The 27,351-nt window shown below is 40.0% G+C and overlaps 1 protein-coding gene across 1 annotated transcript in view; it reads left to right on the top strand.

Annotated features, from left to right (window-relative positions):
• The window catches only part of man1a1 (mannosidase, alpha, class 1A, member 1), a 136,534-nt gene that overhangs the window by 35,247 nt on the left and 73,936 nt on the right, over window positions 1-27,351 (top strand). Inside the window, exon 2 of the mRNA XM_058613170.1 lies at window positions 3,572-3,668. Within this exon, the coding sequence (XP_058469153.1) occupies window positions 3,572-3,668 (97 nt within the window). The remainder of the gene's footprint in view (window positions 1-3,571; window positions 3,669-27,351) is intronic.

Consider the following 27,351-nt stretch of genomic DNA (forward strand, 5'->3'; position numbering starts at 1 on the left):
ACATTATGTGTTGTTTCTGTCGTACCCACCAGGTAAACTGGCAGATTAATTTGCGAAACAAAGGATTATTCTGTACTGTAACAACTCTGTTTATTATGATTGAATATGTATGATATAAATACTTGTATCTGTGTAATACGAGCGTTTGTATCTTTACTGCAGTGAGCAAAACAGAAACTAGGGCTAAGTGATCTGGATAAAATATGTTATTGCGATTAGATTTGCCAAAGTTAAGCCTCAGGTAAATATTTACAAGATGGAGAATAACCACATGGCACTGGCAAAAAGTGAACTGCTATTTAATACTACTTTCTTAAACTTAAACTTCTGTTTCTGCAATCACGCAAATGGAAATATCAGAAAGTTGATTTTTCTCCCAACCCTGTGAACCAACCACCACTCACATGAAGATTTTCTTGGCTTTTGTGTTTTGTGCTTGGAGCTTTATGTGGAGAAAATTATGTGGAGTCACTTGACTGACTGCTTGTGTGAGAGGTGTTTAAGCTTTGTCTCCGTACGAGGGTGGGCTGACAAAATTCAAAGGCACAGTCAACACAGTCTCCCCTGCAGTCTGCTTGGATGGCCTTGGTATAGAAGTGGTCATCGTGATAGTCATAAAAGCAGATATTTCCACTGCCTATTTGTCTCTGGCTTGAAGTGGTGGACCAAACACTCATCCTGGGTTAGAAAACCAGTTGGATCTGCTTCAAAATGTCAAGTTCTCCTTGGACAAGACCAGCCTGGTGTGGTTTTGATCAGGGGTCAAAAATCATGGCATCCACAGAGCGGAAACCTTCGACACGCCAAGTTCCTTGTGCTAATGGTTCTCTAGTTCTTTACAGGAGATGGTTATAGCATTGACTGTCTGATGAACCATCAAACATCTGCCATCCATCACTGAGTAGTCAACACTGCAGGATGTCCGGAACTTGGGTCATCTTCCAAGACTCTCCCTACCCCCCTTGAATTCACCCGCCCACTATTGCACAGTTGATAAAAGCTGATGTATCACCCCGTCACGTAGCAACCATGTTAGCATGAATGTTATTCGGGGCTAAAACCCCATTTGTCGGCAGATGTTTTGACACCGTAGTAGCAAATTGGTGCTTTTCCGCTACCCAGTTCCAGCACGGCTGTTTTTTTTAGAAGCTCTGACGAGGTTTCAAGTGAACTGAGCCGATACTAAAATGTGACGTTGACAGACTGCCGGCCTCTGAGTGTCATCACTGAAGAGTCACAAGTGCGGCGTTAGACACAATGATTAAAGAGATCAATGCTGAACTGTAGATCAGTTAGAAAAGGCTTAAAAATCCTCCCAACATTTAGCAAAGGAAATATCTAAAATCTCAATACTTAACGGAGGAATCTGGTGTATTTAGCAACAGCACTGCTGAAAGCCTGCCATCGCGAGGCCAATCACATCCCGTTCAGCTGTATTTCAGTTCAGGGACAGGAAGTACTGAACGATTCTGTGAACTAAATGCCCTTTAATCAATTGATTCTAAGGATTCAGTTCCGTTGAAAACAACTGCTTTACAAGTCGCTAGTCACCGGTTTTTGTGCGTCGCCTTGCTATGATGACTCCGCCCACACTTACGAGGTACTATAGTAAACTGGTCTTCAGCCAATGCCAGATTAAAATGAGATGAAGCCCCCCCCTCCCCCGTCATCGCTCCTGCTGAGGAAACGGGCAGTGTGTCCGTTCACCGGCAGGTTTTGTTTTCATCAGCCGAGACGAGGTGATCGATCATCATCATAATTGTCTGACAGACATTTTGCAAAGGTCATTTGGCACCTGATGTACGGAATAACATCGCTAAGACAACACTGTCGGTCATGGCAAACACATTTATATCTGCAACTGTCTATAAACTATAGTAATGAGACGGATGTGTTTGTTTTATTTCTTCTCTCTTTTATTAATACATTTGTGCCAGAGACAGATGTGGCCGTAGGCTGCAAATCTTATTAATGAAGTCCAACCTGAAATGTTTGGTTTTGCCTTCAAACCAAAATCATTTAGTTCACAGACGTGAGGATATTCCGATTTCTTTGCATACGGTGACAAAAGAAACCAGAAAGTCTTCACATGTAAGAAGCTGATGGACTATCAGAATAGTTGGCTAATCAAATAATCAATAAATGAATTGCAGTGTTGTTGGATGCAGTGTGTTTGCCACCCTTTTTGTTTAGCAACACACTTCCAACCGTTATTTTGAATTGATAAAGCAGACGTTTGTTTGGGAATCACTGTTTATGTTAATATCTCAAAAACATCATAAGGGAAAACTTTGAAATTCCGTACAAACGTTCACCAGAACTTCCTTTTGATGACATCATAGCCTCGTCGTAATCGCTGTCTTCTTCTTTTTCTTGTGTTTGGACTTTGCACACAGCACGCAAGCTTTTTGCCGCATGCTCCACATCTTCTTCTTCTTCAGTTATTGGTGTAGTTACAGCGGCACTTACAGGTCTGGCATATATTCTACAGCATTTTGACTCGGGTTGTATGTATTTACAGAAAACTTTTTAAGGATGAAAAAGACTATTGTTGGGGTAATTCTGGGGTGTTGTGGCTGGCATTGTTGCCTCGCACCAAGAAAGTCACCAGTTTGAATCCCAATTAGACTGAGGGCCTTTTTGTGTGGAGTTCTTTCCGGGTACTTTGCTTCCTCCCACAGTAACGGGCAGGCAGCAGCAAGTAAATGCGGTTGAGGGCCAATTTTCTTTTAAAGCAATTGAATATTTGGGCCAAAACATGGCCACAAAAAGTGTCTCACAACGTCTTCAGCCGCAAACAGAAACCCACGTTTGCTGTCTTAAGCTAACAGTAATGTGCACGTTGTCTTTAACCAGCAGGTCGTTACGAAGACAAATGTTTGTGAGACACATGACGCTGTTAATATTTACTGTGCATCTTTTCAGTGTTAAGAATTACTGCTGCTTCTTCTTCTTCTTCTTTTTTGAGTCCAACATACGTATGTGACAAGTAGTTACTTTAAGGTTAACTCCCCAAACCTGGCTGTGTCCATGACACCAGCAGTGTTTTTATTTTTATTTTTCAAACCAAACATTTTGTTTAGGTTAACTGTCAATTCTAGCAACAGAATCTATTTGGATAAATTCTGATATTTTTTCAGAATAAAAGCTCTGAGCTCGATATGAAAATCTACTTTTTTGTGAAGATAAGGCTTGTCATCTTCTGGGGCCAGAAACTGATGCTGGCAGGCCAGTTTTGGTCCACGAGCCACCAATTGCTGACCACTGGTATAGGGGTTAGGTTAATTAGACACACTAAATTGATCGTGAGCGTCTCTGTCCATGTTGTCCCTCGCCTTTCGCCCTATATCAGCTGGGATTGACTCTAGCTTCCTCCCCGATGACCCTAATGTGGAGAATAAAGCAGTAGAAATTCTGTTTCTTGCCCTTTTCTATCATTTGAGATTCAAAATGACTCGCAACTACTGTGCTGTGGCGGCGAAAATAAAAGATTGTCATCTTTAACTCTCTTTATTTTTTCTTTCCCTCTCTCATCCCCTCCCCTCCCCCCTCTTCTCTTCTTCCCTGTCAGATGATGAAGCATGCGTGGGACAGCTACCGGCACTACGCCTGGGGTTCCAATGAGCTCCGGCCCGTCTCCAAGCAAGGCCACTCCAGCAATCTATTTGGTGAGTGAGAGAGAGCGAGAACACACATGCACATACACACTCACTCACTCACACACAAGGGGATTGATCTCTTGTCCCTGCCACCAGCAGCCTTGGCCTTTAGATTAGCAGCCAAATTGGCTGTCACTTAGTCATCCATCTATGGCTGCCTCTAAATGTCAGCTTTATCATATATTTCTATTCCGTTTGCGAGGCTCACTGGTCCTTGCTGTGTCCGCACCGCTGATGAGTGCTGTGATGTACGGGCGTCTTATTCTTTCTGTCGCAGCTGTCTCCGTTTCTCACATTCGTTTCCTGAAAAAAAGCGGCTCCTGCTCTTTCTCAACCCCCCCCCGCAGATACTGCAAATACTGTGGGAACCGTTTGATGCTTTCGTAGGCTTTGTCGGTTTAAAAGCTGGACACGGAGCTAACGCGGACGACCACACGGCTCTGCCACGACGGCACATTTGCCAGCGGCAGAGGATCAATACAAGCCAGTAAGCCCTGTAAAACACCACGGTCATATTTAATCTGCTCTTCCTTTGGTTTCCTCTTAATTGTGTGAAAGGATGAAGAGAGCGACTGCAGTTCATGTTTAAAAAAACAAACACATTTCTGTCACTTTTCTTGACTCGCAACCTCAGATTAATTAACGTTGTGCGTGTTTTCCGCTGCAGGTGCTATTATGTGTTTGTGCCAATAATTAATACTTATTTATTCTGACTGACTGGATTAATAAAATAGGGAATTGGATTTTTAATTTGTTCAGATCTCTTTCCTTCTCTTCTTGACCTAATTAAATCCGTATGGTGAGATTATTTGTTTTCCAGCCCCTGGTGTGTGTGTGTTTGTGTGTAGTGGGTGGTTGGTGTATGTGTGCTGTTGCGAGCTCTTGAATAAGACAAGCCGGCCTTCATGTGTGAGAGAGTCACCCTGTGCCTGGACTGTTAATAAGACCGCTCTCTCGACACCAAGGTGAAAGTCACGTACGCTGTACCTGCGGTTTTTATCTAATCTATGTTGTTGTTGTTGTCTTCCTGCCACCTGGTTGAACTCGGCTGAGTCGGCAAGGACGGCGTCTTTGCCAACATCTGAATCTCCTAAAAAAGGTGAAACAATCACACATGGGTTATTGTTTTTTTAAGCTTTTTTTTTTTAGCAAGTTAAAATCGATTTTTTTTTGCGAACTATATATCGCTCCATAGCATCACCATAACAGGTACTTTTATTTTGAAATTCTGAGAAATAGCTATGATCATATATTTTTATGTCATGTAATGTTGTGATATACAGTAATTTTAAGCTCATATTGCCCACCCCTTCCGAAACAAGTTGGACTTTTTCACTCGACTGGCCCCCTAGTGGACAGATTGGGACATTTGAGTGTGACACCCCTGGACAGTTTATAATGTTGTAATTTGGTTTTATTCATCATGTTCATATTTGATTTTATTTCTACTCCATCTGATACAATGTAATAATAACAAACGATACAAAAAAATTGCTTAACCTCGGGAACCAGTTATTGAACAACACAAATAGTCTGTCTCTCCAATCTACATTTTATACACAGTATACATTCAATAAATGAATGTATAAACTTAATATTGAATTAGGGCAGTTGAGTGTTCCTATTGCTCCATAAATAAACAAATCAAAACTGAATCATTTTTGATTTGTAGATAAAACAAGACATTTGAGAACATCATCATGTCCGAGATTGTTAAACACTGATCAACCACAGACCAAATAAGTGCTTTGAAAAAATGTATTATGAAAATAATCATCAGTCACATCTCTTTATGATATATATTTAAAACAGGTCATCAAAACACTAAAGTGATTAACTTATTTATGAAAAAATAAAGTTTTAGTGACAAACGATTTATAGTAACTGGCCGTTAAATAAACAAACATGACAGAATGGATGTATTTGACACGTTTTAAAAGCATCAGTTCAATATCAAAGCCTCCAAATGTTTTTCATTCCTCATCAGAAGAGAAACATAATAATAATATTATTTTTCCGCTACTACTTTCTATTAACAATAACATACATGTTCATCATGAAGTTAACTCAAATTCATTATGAAAGGAGAGGAAATGAAACGGGAAATATCCTGTCTATTTTTTTTTTTTTATTCTTGATTTAAGAGCAATAAAAAATTGCTGTAAACACAACACTGACCTATAAAGGCATCCAATAACAATCAGTTACAGCTGACGTGTCGGCAAACACGTCCAGCCAACGTGTGTTTGGCAAATCGACAAACCCCTGTCTCTTCCTTTATCTCTGCTCTTCTGGACTCTTGAGGGGATCTGCCTCTGTAGCAGCGAAATGCTAATGGCTAAGTGTGTACTTTCATCATCGGTGGAGCAGAGGCTTATTTATGCGGTTAGCTTGACATTGACGTGTTGACATTTTTATCGCATGCTGACCACATTCACATATTAATGCTTTTATGTTGAAGTTTGAAGCCACAAACTGGATTTTTTTTATCTGTATAGTATATATAAATAAAATATGATTTCTACTGCTGACTGTCAGCTGTTTTAATGTGAATCAATATACTTTAACTTACCTTGTTAAAAAAATTGATTTCTAGAACACTCTGGTATATTAAACAACAGGTTATCCCCCCCGCCCCTGTTTATGTTGGAGATTAAAATCGACAGCAAATCCAAACAGTGTATCAAAATAACAATAATATGTGTAATGAAGGGATGGGCTTGAGTATTCAATTATTCACTTGATTATGAAAGTCAATCAGTTGCTGTGACTATTCACATTATATTCGATACGAAACAAACAAAACAAAACAAATGTTTTATCAATGATTGCATTTAGTAAAATAAATCTCTCTACACCAATGACTACATAATTTGAATTGCATCTATTACCACAAGGTGGCAGCAGCAGCAGCAAGCGTTTAGTTTTTGTACTTCCCCTTCGCTCAACACAATGTGAACCCTGCATTACTTTCACTAGCTCTCATGCACTGAATTTAAGAATATTAAAATATTTGATGGATAATAGTGAATATTTGAATCTGTCAATTATTTTGTCAATTGATCGATTAATTGCTCCATAAAATGTAAAAAGAAATATATAAAACATGTTGATCAGCGTTTCCCAAACCTCAAAATGATGATGTTCCCAAAAACAAAATTATTTATTTTTAACGATCAAATCTCAAGGCTCTTTACATGGTTAGGCAGAGACCTTACAGTTTTATAGAGATAAGAGAAAACCCAACAGTTCACACAATGAACCTTTTAACAGGAAGATAGTTCTCAACAGAGCCAGAGCTCTGGCATTTGCCTAGGCCGGTTGTGGTGAAAGGAAAATTGGGTGATAGAGGATAGAGAAAAAGAGAGTAGGGGTGAGGTAGAGGTGGTAATATTTTTCATTATTATACTACTACTACTATATAATACTCAGATTTAAGAATCTGAACAATCTGAGAACTCAATAGTTGGCAATGAATTTACTAATAAGTAATGACGCTTTTCCATTATACACTTCTAGCACTACTTCCACTTTACTCAATTATTTTCTGCTTTTCTATTAGTGATAGTATCTGGTGCCTGGTACTTTTTTAGTACTTGCTCCAGTGAGGTTCCAATCGAGCTGAGCTGATACCAAAATGTGACGTCAACAGACTGCCGGCCACTGATTGGTCAGAGTGTCTTCACTGGAAGAGTAATGAGCACGACACAAGAATCAAAGCAAACAATGTCGAACTTTAGATCGGTTAAAAAGACTTAATCTCCAACATTTAGCAAAAGAAATGTCTAAAATTTCAATATTTAACAGAGGAGTCTGGTGTATTTAGCGACAGCACTGCTGAAAGCCGGCAAATCACAACCCGCTCAGTGGTATTTCAGTTCAGTGACTGTGTCACACGGAGTCTGTGCTCCGGTCATGCAGGAAGTACTGAACGATTCTGTGAACAAATGTTTTTGATCAACCGATTCTAATGATCCAGTTACACCGAAAACAACTGCTTCACAAGTCACTAGCCTGATAACAAGTAGTGCTAGAACTGTATAAGGGAAAAGCGTCATTAGTAATCGATTCATTCAACTCCAATTCCCTTCTTCCCTAATTCGAAAAGCACACACAACTTTTTATTCGAGGTTGGAAACCTTGTGAAGGGGGTGAAAAAATTGCACATCTTTCATTATACATTGTAGAAGATTTACTGGCTCGTTCTAATGACCACCATCCTATATTTAATGAGGGGATTCAATCAACTTTGTGCAAATTCAATTTCTCCTCCGCTGTTTCATCACGAGTATTTATCGTACATAAATGTAGGGAGACGGAGAAACTCGGCAGAGTGAATACTAATCATGAAATTAGCCTGTTCAACTCCCCCACCATGTTAGTCTTTCTCTCTCTCTCTCTGTTTCTCTCGCTCTATCCATCCCTCGTGTCTGTGCCACAGACGGGTAAATAGGTTTTAGATGACTGCTCCTCTAGCAGACCCATTTCCATGACTAAATAAGACAGCTTGGCCCCGGGGCCTTGTCACGGCCCCTTTCCAACTCCTATGAAACATGATGTATGATGATAATATCAGCCTGACTCGGATTATTATGTAATGAAGCCCGTTTCCGTTGCTAATATGTTTCCCCCGATGCACGGCAACTTCACAGAGTAGTTAGAAGTTTTCAGAATTAAACATCGCTGAGTATTTTATAGAAAGACATTTTCATATATAAGACATATTATTAATGATTTTGTGCATTGAGAGACTGTAGCATGTGCTGAAATGCTCGCATTTGTTGACGATAAAGCTAAATTCTGGTTTCCCAGGGTGAGAATTTACAAGTGGCCACGGATTGTTCTCAAACATTTGGCAGCCAACAATGTTTATCTCCTCAGCCAACAACTCTGGCAGAGAATCAACCACAATTTGGATATGCTTTGTCAAACAGTATCACAAAATTAGTTTTCTTAACCCAAACACTTGAAGAGGAAGGGGCCAGAGAAAATGATTACACGAGCGCAGTCTGCTCCAAATCTTGTTTTGACACTGACGAGCACAATTGGTGTCCAACTGAACAGCTCTCGCCGTTGTTTTTTTCATTAGTGTAAGCAACTGAGTCTGAACACGGTGGGTTTGTTTTTGCACTGTTGCCAGAGGGAAGTGGGCTATAACACGCTGTCTGGGTGGTAGACATGGGACAAATAGGAACGTTTTCTGTCAAAATAATCCCGATTAAATGAATTGTTATTCAAGTTTTTTGTACACAATTACATAATTGACTTTGATTTGTGAATTTATGTTGTCAAAAAATTTCACAAATTTGTTTCTTACATCTGTTTACATTACAGAACTGTTTTTACAAAAGTTATGAAAAATACAACTTACAATGTTTTTTATTATCCAGATAATCGAAATTCACCAAGATTAACATGGTTTTAGTAGGATTTGGGATTGAGAATCTGTGTAATGATATTTTTAAATACCAAAGCATCGGGTCTGGACAAAATGATGTAGAGCTGAGACGATTACTCAATCAATTGATTATTAATCGATTACGTCAACTATTTTGATAATGGATTCATCGGTTTGACAGTTTTTCGTTATTAAAACAAGATTTACGATTTTTTCAGCTTCTTAAATGTGAATATGTCCTTCATTGGTTTGCTCCATATAACAAAGAATATTTATGTTGGGTCAGTTCTAATTTTGGTTTACGATGCTGTGTTGGTAACTCTTTAGTTTTGAAATGAGAAAAAACCCTTTTTGTCTGGAAATAATTTGAAATGAATAGACCATTTTGGGAGTTTTAAATTTCATATCAAATATATCAGATATACGACTTCAAGCTGCATGAACGTCGCTCACTTATGTTATGCTAGCACATCAAAGTAAGAGCAATAATATATATTTTTAAACATTGAAATTGGGTGAAATATTGTGGAAACGTTTTAAAAATGAGTTGGTAAAAATGTGTGGCAATTCCAGCAAAGCTAACATGTAGCACAGCTGTAGAATGAGTGACTTAATAAGCTAACAGCTCTCATCCACACCTCAGTGTCAACACATCCCAAGCATCAAGTATCTATCAGTATTGGTATCTCTAAGCTGTATCGATACAATCATAGCAATACCCATCCCTGAGTGTTTTTCATCGATATGTGCAGTGATTTCTTACATTTTGACATCCCTAAAACGTATTTTACAAATTGCTGACCAAATCAAGATGGAAACAGCAACAACAATATACAAGAGTTCATTGTTTGGTGACTTTATTGTGCCTTTGTTCCAAGGGAAGAGATAATCCCATGTAGAGCCTGGACAAACGGGTGGATCCAGGAATTTGGGCGTTAAGTTGGCCTCGCCTTGCTTGCTCTTGGATTTCAGTGGGCGGGGCTCGTTTTTGGAAAAAACGTGATATTGCCATTGCCAAACACACACGACAGATCATTTACGTGATGACACTCATTGGCTTGTTTTAAATCAAGTCTTTGAGAAACTGATTTCTTTCTAAATGAAATTTGGAGCTGTGAAAAGACTTATTCAGAGAAACAGAATCTTATATTGTGTAACGTGTTGTTTTTTTTTACTCAAACATGCCCTTAACTATTTAGTGAACCAGTTCCCTAGATGAATGGACAGAATAACCAGTGTGAGTGTAAATAAGTGGACATTCAGTGACTACATAAAGAGGCTCTTTTGGAGTGACTGTAAACTTTGAGTAGGTAACTGAAGGGCAGACTCTGCGGTAACAGCTTTCCATTGTGGTGCAACAACCTCGAGTCACAAGCGATATTTCACTGAGGAAGCTCCACATTCTCCCCGCTGTCGGCTCAGCGGCATAAATACAGTCTGTGCTCCTCACGCGTAATTTGTCTCTTTATGCAGAAGCTGAGTGATTGTGATACAGTGTCAGAGCTGATTGATTCATTTAATAAACCTATGCATTGCCCACGTTCTCGTAAATGACATTAAACCACCAACGTTTATAACCGGAATTGATTATGCAATGCTCATATTTCATTTCGAGTTTCCATACCTCAAATGCTTTTTTTTTCTCCTCTTGGTTTCAATTAAAATGTTTTGTGAGGCAAAACTTTATCAGGGATCATAAAAAGCTTCCTGTCCCCGGAGATGCGGCGGATTCGCCCCGTTTGCTAAAATTAAATTTGCTTCCATTTGCACATCCCAGTATATCCGTCTATGTATTTACACTCAGCTCTATAAAACTAGCATATGGCTATCAATGCCCAGCCCCAGATATGGATGCCTATTGTTTGAATTTTTTGTCAATACTGATGCTGCCTTTCAGTAATACTACTGTAATTTACACTTTAGCTTTGACATTTAATGCAACTTCACTCGTATTAGTCTAATGTCGGCATAATTAAGGGACAACTGGGAATTTATTTATTTAATTAGCAGTTCCTGATTCCAAACTGTCCTGAAACAAAGTTTTCTATGGAGAATGCTCAGTTTTAGAGATCAGAAATCAACTGTTATTATTGAATATAATATGTAATGTATAACAATGTCAGTCTACAGTCTGCACTACAGCGCAATTATATACTTTATTTTCAATAAAGAAATAATGTGTAAACTCAATATTGAATATATGAAACGGGTCATCAAGAAGAAAGTTTTAGTTATTTAGCCATATTTATCAAGTTAATTGGCTCAACCAATCAAACATCTAATACATATCAATTGATTATTGATACTAGGGATGAGCAGATACAATTGGCTACAGGGAAGATTTTCTCCACTTTTTTTTGTCTTGTTCCTGTTTTTAAATCTATTTTAAAGACACATTTGTTGTCAATAGCTTTTACCACAATGAGTTTAACTTTTATTTGTGTTGTTGTTTTCATGTTTGTGTTGTTTTATTGTATGTTTTGTGTCTACAGTATTTTATGTGTGTACAGATTTTAGATTGTAGAACACTTTTGTGCAACCCTGTTGTGCTGTAATAAATAAAATGGATTGGATAAGATACCGAGTATCTGTATTTGTCCGATAGTGGTCGAAAATCACTGGATTGATATCCGAAAGAGAACAATTTTTAAATTTGATACCATCCAAAATCCTATGCATGTATATCACATATTCACAAGCCAAACAACTCATGTTTTGGGCTCTTTATTTCTTCTTTACAGGAGCAGGTGTGACAGTTGGAGAATTCATGTCTTTCAAATAGCTTCAAATGAAAAGCACAAATATGTTGTTGGTACTGGTAGATACTCAAGGTTGTGACATCGATATCAGTATCATGACAACATGATATCGTGCCATCCCTAACTGATATTGACCAATGAGGGCCTAGTATCATCTATTACTGTCTCTCGTGATACCTGTTCCGACTCAAATCCTCCTGTGACGCAGCTTGTGGTATTTATTGCTTCAAGGAGAAGCCATAACTTGTTCAATAAAGAAGTAAGAAAAACATTTTCCAAAACTTCTGAGACCTAATTATATATTTCAAGTTTTTCAGAATAGATGAAAAAGAATCAGACCTCCTCCTCCTTCAATAGCAGCTTTGTAACCGTGCCACTCTTAGAGGAAATTATTCACTCACGGACTCCTGCACGGTACAAGCCCTTGTGGCTTTTCTTACCAGATCACAATGACCACGGCTGAATATGTGCTTTGTCCCCCGCATGATGAATTATTACCTTGTTAAATTTCTCCATATCATCTGGATCTCATTTTTGGAGCTCGGTGCCAGTGAGTTGTCAGGCCGGCCTTAAGCTGTTCCCCAGCTCCTGTTCGACATTATGTAGTTTAATTTAATCTCCGCCCCCATTATAAACCAATGAGCCAGAGGTGAAGTTTGTGCTAAGGCACTATCTTGGAGTACAGTGTGGGGGGAAGGGGGGGCACGGGGAAGGGGGGGCGGGCGGACGATTTCCAAAAGGACACAATTGCAAGAAGAGAAAAGTTTTATAAAACTTTGAAACAAAGCTGGAGCAATTTTGGGTATTTACTCATGCGAGCAATACAAGGAAACAACTATACTCCTTGAGATAATGGAACTTTAACAAAGTGACGCATATTTTCAGATTGTGAAAACTCTGACTAGAACTCTGAACCATCATCTGCTCTCCCTCGCCCTTTTATTTGCTCGAGGCGCACACGTTCAGCAACTGACCTTTTGTTTCTGACACAACATCCGGAGATGGGAGGAAGCTCAACGCAGGCCTTTGTGAAATTCATAACCCCTTTAGTCTTTAGTGTTATTAAATGGCATTTATTCTAATTGGAAGTCCAGTTCCAGAGCCTGGTGTAAAACCTAAACATTGATAATTATCAGAGAGAGAGAGAGAGAGAGAGAGACTTCCTGGTTCTAATGAAATGCTCTCTGTTAAAGGTCATGAGACGTAAGGTTATGTGTCATCTTGGACGACTGATCTTCAGAATTGGAGTTTCCTCTGTATATTCAAATAAATGTCCTTCAAATGAACTCATCACAGACTCCAGGACCTTCTTCACTGTTCTCCAAAATCTTGATTGCAAAAACTCACACATTTTTACGTATTTTTTCAGGGTTTATGTTACAAGAATACTTAGTCACATTAAGATTAAAATCTCTCTTAAAAGTAAGACGAGGTTGGTACTTCACCAATACGGTGCACGTGATACGGTGCATGAACAGACTTTTCTTAGGTCACAAATGCTCAATAAAAGAAAAGCGAATATAATAGTACAGGCCGTCGCCGCTGCAGCAGAATCACACTCTGCAGTTTTCTGTTGTGTGTTTTTGATTTCCTTTGCTCGCCGTCTTCCTAATTGACACCGTCAACAACAGTCCACTGACTTCTCTCCACAACAGCCAAACGAGCTGAAGTCTGAAGCGCAGGCTCTCCTTGCCTCCGCTTGTCTCTCAGAGCAGCTAAGGGTAAAGCTTGGGGGAAGACACTTGTGTGTTCAACCAACCGGAGGCAGAAAAGAACCTCCACATGGGCTGTCTTTATTCTTTCTGAAATAAACACACTTGACTGGGCCACAGTGTGCTAAAGGTCACGACTGATGTCTCGTGTTGCAGGCAAAGAGAAAATGGCAGATTCTGTGTTTATTGGGTTGCGTGGATACATTTGGGTTGAAAACTATTGATTTTTAGGAGCTTAAGAATAAGGTTAATGTTACAGGGATTTAGTTGTGATGGGTAGGGTTTGCGTCGTGTCCATAGCTGTTTTTAGACACTAGTGAGATAACCGATCAATATTTGCCTCTTTTTTGAGGTGGAAGTGGCACTTTCAGTGATATATCTGTCACATTAATTATCGCTTACATTTCATACAAACAATGTCAAAGTTGGCACTGCACACACTGATGTCCTTCAAGTCACCTCTTCAGTTTGACGCCTGTCAAGTGACCCCTTGGACAGTTATGTGAGTAACAGATGGACAGACAGATGTAACCTGCTTTTATAGATAGATGAACAACTGTGGAAAAGGTCTGGAAAATTGTGTCTGAATGTTTTTTCCATTGCATTCACAACTGCAGAAAAGATTTCTGGAACACCCAGGTGAGCGGTAGTGATTTGGTCTTGGGACACCCAAGTTTGCATTTGTTTTCTGTGAATTGTCTGAATAATGTGTTTTCACATTGGCTAACTTAAACTTTTTCTGGAAATTTGACCTGAAGGCTGGCAGTTAGGAACATTTCCAGAAAACGTTTTGTGTTCTCAAATACGATTCCCCGTAGATTTGTTTGGACTTTGGTAGCCTGGGTGAACCACATCTGATGAGGATGATATTTTAGCCAACTTCAGAATCTCTCAAACAGAACCAATCGCAAACCCCTGGAGTGCTAGAGGATAGCTTACCGCAACGACCACAACGAAGCAACATCTAGCAGCGGACACGGTGGGAAGTGAAGAGCAGCTGTCTTAATTCGGCTGTTTCCATTTTAATTGAATTCCTCCACGGCGCTCCCCCGGGAGAAAATTTGTAAGACGCCATTACTAGATAGCCCCCCTTCTAGAAAACTTCTACAAAAAGTACGCTTGTTGACGAGTTTTCGTAGATCTGCATATGTCATCCGGATCATTGGTGTGATTGGTTGAAGGACTATCCTTTTGCGTACAGATACATTTCGACCTATGTCCGTTGGTCACTTCTCTTGAAAGTGGTTGGTGAAGACACCTTTTCTAGACTCATACTCAACCGCAGAAGAGATTGGGATGTTGTCTTGAGTTGGGGATAGCACAGGTCTGAATGCATCTTAGGAGTGTCCCCACACAACTGTTTTTGTGACACCTCTGCTATCCAGTGTGCAGTAGTTTGGATACCTACATTTGCTGTGGTGTGCTCCTGCTCCAAGTTGAAGTTCATGTTGTGATTTATTTGGTGGTTCAATTAGACGAGATGATGAAACCATGTGGCATTCAATATTTCTTCATTTTCTTTTTGGCAGTGTCCCCCCGCTCTGCTGCTTGGGGTTAGCTCATTCACATTGTTCTTTGACAGCCTGTTAAGAATTTGGTTTTTAGTCCGACAGTTGGATGGATCGGTAGCTACAGGCAGTGTGAAGAAATGAAAGGCCTGTGTATCTCCTGAGACGTGGTGGAGGCTTTGCAGCAGAGGTTATCTGCCTGGCCCTTACTGCAGTGCTTTAAAAGGCCGTTGGATGAATGGCAGTCTTTGCCACAGAAGATGCTGCCAGGGGTTTTTGTGATGGTTTCCTTTTCTTTATGTTGTTTTCCTTTCTTCCTGTCCTCCATCTCAGCCCTCTTGATGGTTTTTCTGCTCCTCGCCCCCTGGAGTGATCCTGCAGCTCCTCGTATCACTGTATAGCGACACAAGAAAAAAACACAGACAGAATAAAAGCACAACTGAAGCACCTTCTTTCTTTTTTCTCCTCATTTGACCTTCAACTGTGTCTCAAATAATATTGTTAAATGCTTTATATCCTCTGGTTATACCTTCTACATCTGCTAAGATGATATATGGCTAATTTTCTCATTCATGTAATACATAATTACATTATTACTGATAATGTATAGCTATGACTGACAGTTATTTTCATAATATTTGAATCTAATGACTATTTTCTTCAATCTAGTTGGATCAGTGTTTCCCAAACTTTGAAATGATGTCTTTTTTTTGACCGCAAACCAAACATTATTCAGTTTTCATGATTTATGTGTTATATGGACTGAAGAAACCAGAGAATATTCACATTTAAGAAGCTGAAACATCAGAAAAACTTAATCAGTTAACAATCAATAAGTCATTGCAGCTCTAGTTACCAAGTCTTCAGCCACAGACTGATTTGGTTTATTGGTTCAAATCCAGCACAGATGTCTGTGTTTATCTTCATTTCTACCTTTTGTCTGCAATTGGAATGAGTTTCATTGAGGACAATTTGTGTGCATAGGTGTGTTAGTGTGAGTATTTTAGTTATTGTTATTTACAATAAAGACTAAAATAAAAAAAAAAATACATGAAAGAAAATTGAGAACACTCAAATATGCACAACCTGGCATAACTTTTTAACAATATGCATGAAGAAAAAAAAAGGATAAAATGAAAAGCCAAATACAATAAATCTGTGTTTAAGGGTTATAATCCTGATTTACTGCGCACTTCAAGTATCATGGTTGTTACATCGTCATAGCTCTGTACATAATAATTAAAAAACAGGTTGATCTCTCATCTGTGTTGCCTTTGTATTGTTTTGTTTTTGTATTCTACGGAGGAAGTGGTTACGTTGGGCTTGTCTTCTGCATCAGTCAAGGTTAGACAGAAAAGTTTGGCCCAGGTAGATCCAAACTCTGATTTAAGAATGCATTATGTTTTTAGAGGAGAAGACACTAAGAGGCGTACGTTTTTTCCTCGTGGAGACCTACAGGGAGCTTTTAGAGTTTAAAGGCTATGACATGTAAGAAAAGGTGAGTCTGCAGAATGCCTGGCAAAGGAGGATTTTTCAAAATGGATTCAAATGTGTGCAGGAGGCCAAAAATGAAAGGTCTCTGATGAAGTTACAGGAATAAAAAAAAAAGAGAGAGTATAAAAGTTGGCCTTGGTAAAAACAGTTGCCAAACTTTTGAGGCAACACCCAAATTGAAGAAACCAATTAGATATCTGCTACTGAGTCAGAAACATTTGGGTTGCACCAAATTCAAGCTATGGTTTAACAAGTTTTATTGGATTGTTCTCATTTAAGCTGTTGACACTACTTCAACTGAACAAGGTGTTAAAAGTCGAAGTTTGCACACGTCTTAGGTCCTAAAGTATTTATTCTTTAAGGTCCAGGAATCACAGAGTATTGAGGACGAATAATCCGGTGTAGAATTGACCTCACCTCTTCAAACGTCAGGGGGAGAGAAAGGAACAGTAATAAAACTAGTTAGTTATAGTCGTCAGAGGTCATATCTTACCTGACACAGGATGTTGAAGAACCATCAAAGACAAACAGCGGGGGCCTTGTCTCGGTCACGACACCGCCGTGACTCTGTTTACCCGTTTCCTCTTCTTCTTAGAGCTGAGCTAAAAATATTGCGATCTGCCGCCGCCACCAGTGAAGAAGCCGTTTGTGTTTTCCAGACGAGTCATTTAGTTTGTTATATAATTTGACACCGAGTCGTCCCGGGCTACCAGCCTCAGCTCCTGCACTGCATCACACACACACATGACTCTGAATCACACTCTCACTCCCTGTAATTGAAATGGATGCAGTGATTCCGCCCAGGCCTTCCCTCAGGTGTGTGTGTGTGTGTGTGTGTGTCTGTCTTCTTGTATGTGTGTATTTGTGAAGACTAAAAAAAAAAAAAAGAGTATAAACCATTTTGGCTGGTCCTCACACAAATGTAAAGGGCTTTTTGAGGGTTAAGACCTGGTTTTAGGGTTAGGGTTAGGGTAAGGGGGTCCTCAATTTGAATGTTGCGCAAACGTGTGTGTGTTCTTGTATTTGTAGCTTTGTGAGGACCAACGATTGAATAAACCATGCAGACTGAGGACATTTTGTCAGGTCCTTACAACTTTAAAGCGCATTCTAGGGGGGTTAAGACCTGGTTTTAGGTTTAGAATTTGGCTGAGGTTATGGTAAGGGTTTAGGAAATGCATTATGTCTTTGAGGGTCCTCACTAAGAATGCTGTGCAAACGTGTGTGTGTGTGGTAGTGGGGGGGATTGAGTTGTGTCTGAAATGATGTAAATCACAGGCTGCACAGTGGAGGGTGATACATGGACAAAAGAACATTGCAGCAGCTGAAGTGGGAGTATCCATCTCACACACACACCTCATAGCAGCGCTGTGTTGTAAAAGCTCATCCCCTGAGCTTGTGTTACAGCCTGCATCAACATTAATTAATCATCTACACACACACACACACACTGAAATACAAGCCGGTGCTGTCATCTCCAAGTCCTGAAATCTCGCAGTGTGTTTACACCAAACTTGTTGCAGTTTTTTGTTTGGTTAATAATTTTATGTAAAAGCTTAATTCAAAGATGCACAAAGTTTGTGTCAGTCACGTCAGATGAAGTGAAATTATGTGAATCCTGCAGGGATGGAAAAATGTGTCCAAACTAAATGAAATTGTGTGATGCAATATCACCAGTCTATGTTCAGAAACAGAGCCAGTAGCTGTGTTTCCAAAAACTGAGCAAAGCCGTTGTAGGACCTAAGATCTTACCCTCAACGATTTGGGGGAAAGCTGTAATTACAATTGTGAATTTATCAGCTATATAATTGTCACATGTCAAGGTTCTGTTCAGTTTGGGGCTGCTTGGTTAAACATTTGGTCCAGAAAATGTTGGATCAATGTTTCCCCCAAACCTCAAAATGAAGATGTTCTCAAATGTCTTGCTTTGTCCACAAACCAAAATGATTGAGTTTTAATGATTGATTTTGTCATATGGAGCAAAGAAACCAGAACATATTCGTGTATATGTAAGACGCTGAAGTATCAGAGAAACTAAAGAAAAACACTCAAACCGATTATACTTGACACTTAATTGATTAATAACTGCGTAATTGACCTTTCATTGTGGTCCTAATCTCTATGAAATAGGTTTTAAGTGTTATTGAGCCATACCACATTAATTACTCTTAATCCTATTATGAGGACGATAACTGTGTCACCTGTGGTTGCTGCTTTGGTTGCACTTAACTCTAACGATGTTAACTCTGCGTAGCATTAGCTTGATGTTGAACTTCACTTCCTGTCAGTGTGGACACACCTTTAGGACGACTTTACCAAAACACCGCCCGTCTTTCCCTGTCTGTGAATGAACACCCACTTATCACCTGTGTTCTCACAGAGAACACAGTCACACACACACTTACACACACTCACAAACACACACACGTCAAAATCTACTGTTAATATGACAGCTAAACTTTCAACCTCAGGGCTTCGTAAGACTGTGTATAAAAACAGTCGGTTGAAAAAGGGAAGCCAGGGAAGAAAGATGGAAGTGGTAAGAACACCATTATTTGAAATGGAGTCGATTTCCAGAGGAATTATTCATCTCAATTAGAGCTGGAACTAATGATTATTTCCTTAATGGAATAGATTTGGTCCATGTGGGGGAAAAAATAGATAGATGTGTATAGGTTGTACACTTTTATTTTAGGTATCTTTCCGTTGTACATGTACAATGACAAAGATATCTTATCTCTTATCTTGAGGCTTGTTTTGCAGCTGTGATACTGCGTCCATTTTTATCTCCGGTCTAAGGGAAAGTCGTGTATATGGGGTTAATTATCACATCTTTGCCTTGAAGCCTCCTTCATGAATCACTTTCACACTGAAGCGTGTGTGTGTGTGTGTGTGTGTGTGTGTGTGTGTGTGTGTGTGTGTGTATATATATATATATATATATATATATATATATATATATATATATATATATATATATATATCGCCTTCCACTGTAACCTTGACAAAAAGTGTTGACGCTTGAATATCTGCCAGCAGGAGCCCGAAAGGTTAATACACTCTGAGTGTGTGTGTGTGTGTGTGTGCTTTCTGCTCACTGTAACATGATTAGCCAAAGCCTTAGCCATCACTTTTCCTCGCTGCAAACGCCGTGTGGGCTCCACGTCGAGGCAGTCGTCGGGGCTAAATGGGATCACCGCTGGTGCTGAGGGCGTCCAGATCTGGATCAAATTGTAGGATTAAGGATTAGACCTGCAGTTTGCTTTGAGTTAACGGCACAATATATGGGCCACATAGGGGCTCAGAGACGCAGTGAGCTGAGGAGAAGGATTGGAGCAACGGGACTCTCATTAAAGGAGAGCTGTGCTCAGTTTTTTTTATGAATATCAGTGACAACGCTGTCTTTCTTGTGACGGCTGAGGGTCTTGACTCAGATTGTGGTGCCGTTACTAAACTGGAAAACTGCAAAGGGAGGTTATGTTTACAGACATATTTCTGTTGCATTAAATGTGACAAGTGTAGCATTTCATACGCCCAGTTTGACTTACTACTTTGACTTCATTCCGCAGTTAAAGCAGTGTCATGTTTATTGTCATAATCATCATACCATTACAGGATAGCCAAATCTAGGGTAAAGGTACCCGCAGGGCTGGACTGATAATCTGGCATATCGGGCATTTTCAAAATGGGAAACTGCGTTCATTTTCTTTACTTACACTTGGTTTCTCATAGTTTGGAACAGACGTAGGGAAAGTGCTTGTAAAAAGAAAATAAATCAATAAAAAAAAGTGATAAATCGAAGCCCAAGAAAGGTGCAGAGATAATGCAGGATTTACAGTTACAGGTGGTTGCCAAATAGTGCTCCAAAAACACGACATCAGGAGGAAGGAGGAGGAGGAGGAGGAACACGACAGCAAGGAAGAACAGGGACAGTCAGACTGTGACAGGGACAAGGAGGGACAGAGTGAAGACAAGGTGGAGGAGAGTGGAGTTGATGACATGGTGGTCAGGAGTGATGTTAGCAAATTGACAGGGACCCTCGAGGATCGAGGCAAGCTGTGTGTATGTGTTTACCTGTTATTCCTTATGTTGTGGGGACCTGTTCACACAGTCACGTTACGGGGACAAAAATCAAGTACTGGCGATAAGATCAAGGCAGTGTAACATGAGATGTCCACTATCGTGGGTAATTGGCTGGGAAGTAGTTCTGGGGAGGGTTTTCTTGTAGGCGGTCTGTTCGCGGAGGGACACGCCTATGGTTAGGAAGAGGAGTTCAGCTTGTGACGAGCGGAACAATACACAGTATCTCCTGGGTTAGAGACCCTGTTTTTGTTCAACCTCAGGGTGAGCTGTTGCTGTGGCATGGAAATAAGTCTAGTCTCAGTTGAGCTACAAAACACATTTCTGCTCCTCCTTGCTGTTGAGTAAACACCGGAGTGGCTTTTTATGAATCATGTGAAACGGATGTCGACGAGAATGGACGTGGACATGGCTCCACTGCTTGTCTTTTCCATCTCAGATGAAAACAGAAGTGCGTGGCCAGGAGAGGGGAAGGGCTCACTCATGTAAGGTCTGCGACAAGCTGAGTCACTTTGAATGTGACCTGTCGATACACAGAGCTGAGTTGAATGAGCTTTGCTTCATAGGGCTGCCATGACATAATCCACATTTCAGTATTCCGGTTGCATTGTTGGGCCCTGGAGCTGTGGAGTCGCAGCGAGAAAAGGAAAGAAACGAAAGCCTCGGTGTGACCCAGAGCTGGAGGCCACAGCTGAACATGAGTCTAGGTGAATCTGGGTTTTATCATCACAGAAAGAGCGTCTGTGGGAAACATTTCTTATATTTGGTCTTTTTGCTTAATCATAACTTTCATTTTCTTTCTCTAGATGCCCGTGGACCTCATCAGTCTTGTATTTATTGTAATACATTCTTATTTGTATAAAACCTTCTGGCACATGTACTACAGCATTTACAGTACATACAAGGAAAAACCTTTACAAACATTTTAAAGGTGACATAGAATGCTTGTATCACACATATATGTTAGTTATGGAGGTCTACTTACATATATTAACTTGTTTTCATGGTTAAAAACCTCCTAATCGCTGCAAACGAGCCGATCGAAATATCTCCTCACTGACGCTCTCGTCAGCCGCGCTGTTTCAGACCAAAACCACACCCCCAGAATGTGGACTGTGTTGTGATCGGCCAGCCAACGAGAGCTTTCCTACTGTCCTGTGATTGGCCAGGTACCTGGAAGTGACGTAATAGATAGGCCAGCTCTCAGATACACAGCTCCCCCTCTGGCACGGTGGATGCTCTGCATCTCAGCAGCTACAACCAGAGTAGTTCTTCTTCTTCTGCGGTTGAATGTACGCAACCGGATGTGCCCGGACTAGTGCCCGCACCGGGAGGTGCTACGGTGGTGAGAGGAGTGGTGAGGATTTCTGATGACGACATCAAATTACGGAAGTGCTGATCCGCTTCGCAGAGCCCAGGAAAACAATACAACACTATTTTCTCAGCAGTGGCTGAACTGTTTGTTCTGAAACTTTAGGGTTTCATAAACGAGGTAATGACGCAGATACACACACACAAACGCAGCGTTAATTGGAGCTTCCGGTCTATGTGGCCTTTAAAAGGTTTACACTCTCCGTTCTGTTTCCATGTGGATAGGGCCTAGATGTGATAAGGGTAAGGTATTGCTACTGATTAACTGATTACGTACCAGTTTTGCCTTATTATGAGAGACATTTTCATAGAATTATACAAAATTTGGATTTTTCTAACCTGTTACTTCATTAAAAATTTAAATATTTCCGTAAAAGATGCACAAAAAAGAGCAGTTTAACCTATACAGCCTAGAAGTGCTTTGGACAGTTGGAAGTAATAACCAAGTTGTCCAGCAGACGGCGCTGTGAGCACATCTTGGCCTACATCTGAGCCCTCTATGCTCATCAGAAGAAGCCAACAATGATGTTTTGTTTTGCATCGACAATGAGAGACACAAACAAACCATAAATCGTCCTCTGGAGCAAACGATCGCGACACCAACACATCCGAAAAACATCGTGTGGACGCATTTGTAGTTTTTCCCTATAGACGGCAAAATAACAAACAAATCTGTGGACTCTGTTGGAAGCTTAGCTCGCCGCCACTCGTCGAATTAATCTATGATATTTTATGAGGTGTTATATTACCTTATTCACTTGGTTAAAACTTGGGATAATTGATGTGGTGATTTGATAAAATGTCAGAAGCTTTTCATAAGCCTTTTGAGTGCATACTAATTCTCAGGGATTAAGCTTTTTATTTTTTTGTTGGCGTTCACAGTTCTCAGAGCTTTCAGCATCATTTCCGTGGAACTGATCTGAGACGTGCATTTAAAGATGTCAAGTAACTTGATTTATTCATCAATGAAAGAAAAAGGCAAATGGAAAATACAGTATTAATGTGCAAGGATAGGGAATTACATGAAGGGGGGACCAACATAACAAACATTAATACTAAAAAGATATTCAAGCATCACAAGAGCTAACGGTGTTCCTCCAAAATAAGATGCAGAGAGATTCGTAGGGATCACTGGAGGCTTTCTGCTTAATCCCTGTTTTCTTCACAATAACGCTTTAACTCACACACACACACACACACACACACTTACATTGTTATTCCAGCGTCTGTTTATAGATTCATAACGCAACGTCTACCCTTCAGCGAGGCCTGAAGACTAAATGGGAACAGATCATATTTGCATTTTGACCTCTGTCCACACCGGTCTCTGGTGTGTTTGCTTGTGTGTGTGTGTGTAGAAGAGAAAGATGGATAACAACATCGCATTGTCAATCAAGCATGCAAACACACACACAGACGCTGATTGTGTGAAGTGAAGGTTATTGTGTTGTGAGGAACCAGTGTGTGTCATTTTGCTGCCTGATGCTCAACCTGTCAATCAAATGAGACACAGATGTAGGGCCGCAACTAAATTAATCATCAATTATATTGATTATTTAGCCCTCTGCTATTTTTCAGCATCTTAAATGTGAATATTTTCTGGGGGGGGGGTTTGCTCCATGTCACAAAGAAATCATTAAAACTGGATAATTTTGAGAACATCATCACACATTTTCTGACATTTTATGGACCAAACAATTACTTGATTAATCGAGAAAAGAATCGACCGATTAATCGATCATGAATATGATAGTTAGTTGCAACATGTCGTTGCCTTTCTGTCTGTTTGTCTCTACAAAATCGCAATGTTGATGATTTCCCTTCAGTTCATTGCCGTTAAGAATTCAAAAAGTTGAAATATTGTTCATAAATGAACTGACAAAGTCTGCTTCATTTCCCTTTTTGTTGAGTTATTAACCAGTAGAGGGCGTGCACACAGCTGTAGAATGATCATAATTAGCAGAAGAAGAAGAAGTCTGTGAGGAAAACAAATCTTGTTGATGGATTTGCATTTTATACGGCTGATATTTAGAAATCAGTGTAGCAGACGACGGCCCCACCAATACGCTTGGATCATTTTAAAAAAGTACACAATATTGACGTAAATCAGCATTTATTTAACAGCTGTGTTTGAACTACAGTGTAAATATTAAAAACCTGAAACAGGTCATCAAAAATACGCCTTTCACTAGGGCTGCAATGGTTAAGCTGATCTAAATTAATTGTAAACTAAAGAAAGAAAATAAAAGTATTTGGTCAATTGGGAAGAGTTTCTTTTAATAATTAATATACATTCTGCTTTTTTAAAGCTTATTAAATGTGAATATTTGCTCCATATAACAAAGAAATTATTAAAACTCAATCATTTTGGTTTTTGGACTTTCGAGAACATCATCATTTCAAGATTTGGGAAACACCAAACAACGTTTTTTGTAAATTTTCTCGACCAAACAACTTATTGATTAACGGTCGCAGCACATTTTTTAATATAAGTACATAAGTGCACTTATTACAGTACTTAATAGGTGTACACATGCATGAATAAGTAACTGTCAGCCAATCAATCAAGTCAAAACTATTTCATTTGTTATGTCAACATCACCTCAGTTTAAAATTAAACCGAACTTTACTCCCCTCTTCACGTGTTTTGTCAGAGGATGAAAGTGTTGAAAAGAGAATGAACTCTCTGAAGAAGTGGCTCAGGAGGTTGTGAAGCAAGAAAACCAACGCGACACTCACACAGATGTGACGGAAAACGATGGAAGGAGGAGAGGAGAAATTGGACGGCTGTAGCGAATTAGAGGCCAAGTGGTTGTAGACAGAAGAGCCAACTGGATGGATTTAGTTTTATTTCACACACACACACACAGAGAGAGACACTTTTATTGTTAATGGCTTTTGGACTTTCAGTCTCCCCATTTTTTCTCTACTGCCCTGCTGCCATCACTCCTCTTCCTGTGTCTAGAAACAGGAAAGCTAATGATTCCTGTCGACGCAGAACAGCAGCTCTTTTCATTTTTCATCCGCCTCTTCTTCTTGTTCTTCTTCTCCTCCTCTGTCTTTCTCTCCCATGCTCTGCTGTGTTGGTTATTTCACAAAACGGGGAGCATCATTATTCTATTCTACTCTTTTAGTAACGGCTCTGTTGAGAGAAGTGAGATGCAGCTTTTTTTTTTTAGGTCAGGTTCATACCTAAAGGTTAGTTTTCTGATGCACTTTTGCAATTTTTCTGCTGGTCTGGTTTGCGTTCACAAATGCCAAACACCAAATGGTTTAAAAATTGTAAACAAGAGTCATGTGGTCGGAACATAGACGGCACTCAGAAGAAAAGTGTCCAGTTGAACCCATTATTTTTCATTTTTAATGGAATATTTTGAATACCTCCATGTTCTTGTGCACCAGTAATTCAGTAATTGTGAGATGTTTTGGTCAGGCCATTATGTTGAGAAGGCATCTCACTTCTTCATAACTCCAGGTTTGTGCAATTAGCTAATTTTACCACTGACAAAACAGGAAATGACACGTAAAGAGGTGGACCAGAGGGCCCTCGTTTGGTCCACACCAGGGGTCGAGGCCAGTGCTTGCACAAACCCTAACCGAACCGCACCAAGGGGGTGAACCCTCAAGGGTTTGGTTCAACCGGACTACATCAGGCTGGTGTGAACGCAACCTTGGATTCATAAGTATCTTTCGAGGTGATGGTTTCACACCTAAAGGTCCCTTTATGGACCGAACCAACGCGTGGATGACACATTGTTGCAGTTTCTCAAGCTGGTCTGGTTTGCGTTCACAAATGCCAAACTTGACAGTCCAAAAATTGGAAACAAAACTCATGTGGACATAATGTCCGTCTTTCATACCGTTTAGAGCGGTGTGTCCCCTTCCGGTCATTTTGTTACCGCAACTAGCTAACTTTACCACTAACAAAGCAGGAAATGGTGCGTAAAGAGGTGGCGCTACGAGGTGACACTGCGAGGCGTTGCAAGGTGGCACGGCAAGGTGGCACACCTAAAGTTCTGTATTTAGCAAACCTTTATTCAATATTCTGAATACCTTGGTGTTCTTGTGCATCGTCTCCAGTAATTTGCGAGATGTTTTGGTCAGGCATCTCACTTCTTCATAATTTCCTGTGAGAAATGAACTGCTCCAGACCTAAACAAACTGCACCATGGGGTAAACGCTCCAGGGTTTGGTTCAATCGGACTAAATAAGGCTGCCTTAGATTCATAATCCATTGTGACAAGTATCATGTCTTCTTGTTTATGCTTTTGAATTCATGACTAGAAAAAGTCACCTCGGGCAGTATTTAACTTTTTATTTTGCAACCACAAGATGTTCTTGTTGTTATTCTTGTTTGCACAGAGAAGACGACCTGCGAGTTTATTGACGACCTATATCACAATCATCTATTATCTACCTCGGCGTTAATCTCCGAGTCTCGCCTCTGACATGCGAAGCTGTGTTTGACAATAAGATCGAGACACAAAAGATTATAATTACAAAATTAAATAGTAGCAGCTCCAAAAGGTCGGATGCATTCAACGCACTCACTGTGAAGTGATATCAGACTGCAGGAGAGTAACCGAGGCAGTCTTTCCCTTCAAATATAATCCTAGAGTCGAGGACGTGACGCAGAACGAGGCGGGTTCACTCTGCGGAGCCTGTGCCAGGATTACTGTCACTTTTCCCCACAGGCCAGGAAATCATCTTTGTTGGTGGGTGGCATGCTGTCGTGTCATTTAAAGACTGAGAATAAACTCTGTGTGTGTAATTTACGTGGAGCATGTCCTCCAAACAGAATTGTGGAATTTAGAAGCAGAAAATGCAGCTGATGCTCATCAAAGTTCTGCCTCCAGAGCTCAGGAAGTCCCTGTCTGTAGTGGAAATAGGAACTTTAGTCGTAAATTCTCGGCAGTTTTTTTCTTTTTGACTTGTTCGCTAACTTCTGGGTGTCATCTCTTCTTCTCTGGCTTGTCATGTGCGAGAAGAAAGAAAGTTGGGGTTGTGACTGACGGGTACAGCAGACAATCCTTCTCCCATGTTTTAAAGACTGCACATGTTTATTTGAGTGTGTTATTTTTTTGATGGCTACACGTGTCTACAAATGTCTTGTTAAAAGCTAAGTTGTTAAAAAAACTAGGTGAAAAGTTAATATTGGTTGGAGGAGAAGGTATCAGAAGGCGTTTTGAGTCTTGTGTTTATTAGGTAGGGTTGCCAAATTTTGGGACTTTTCAAAATTGGGGACTTTCCATGGGAATTCATGTTTAAACTGGACATTTTCAGAATTAAAGGTTGGGAACTTGATTGTAGTTGGTAAATAATAAGTTGTAGAACATTCTTGGCTAAAACAAGCAGATCTGATGCAAATACAGT

The sequence above is a fragment of the Solea solea genome, chromosome 17, assembly GCF_958295425.1.
Source record: "Solea solea chromosome 17, fSolSol10.1, whole genome shotgun sequence".
NCBI classification, from domain to species: Eukaryota; Metazoa; Chordata; class Actinopteri; order Pleuronectiformes; family Soleidae; genus Solea; species Solea solea.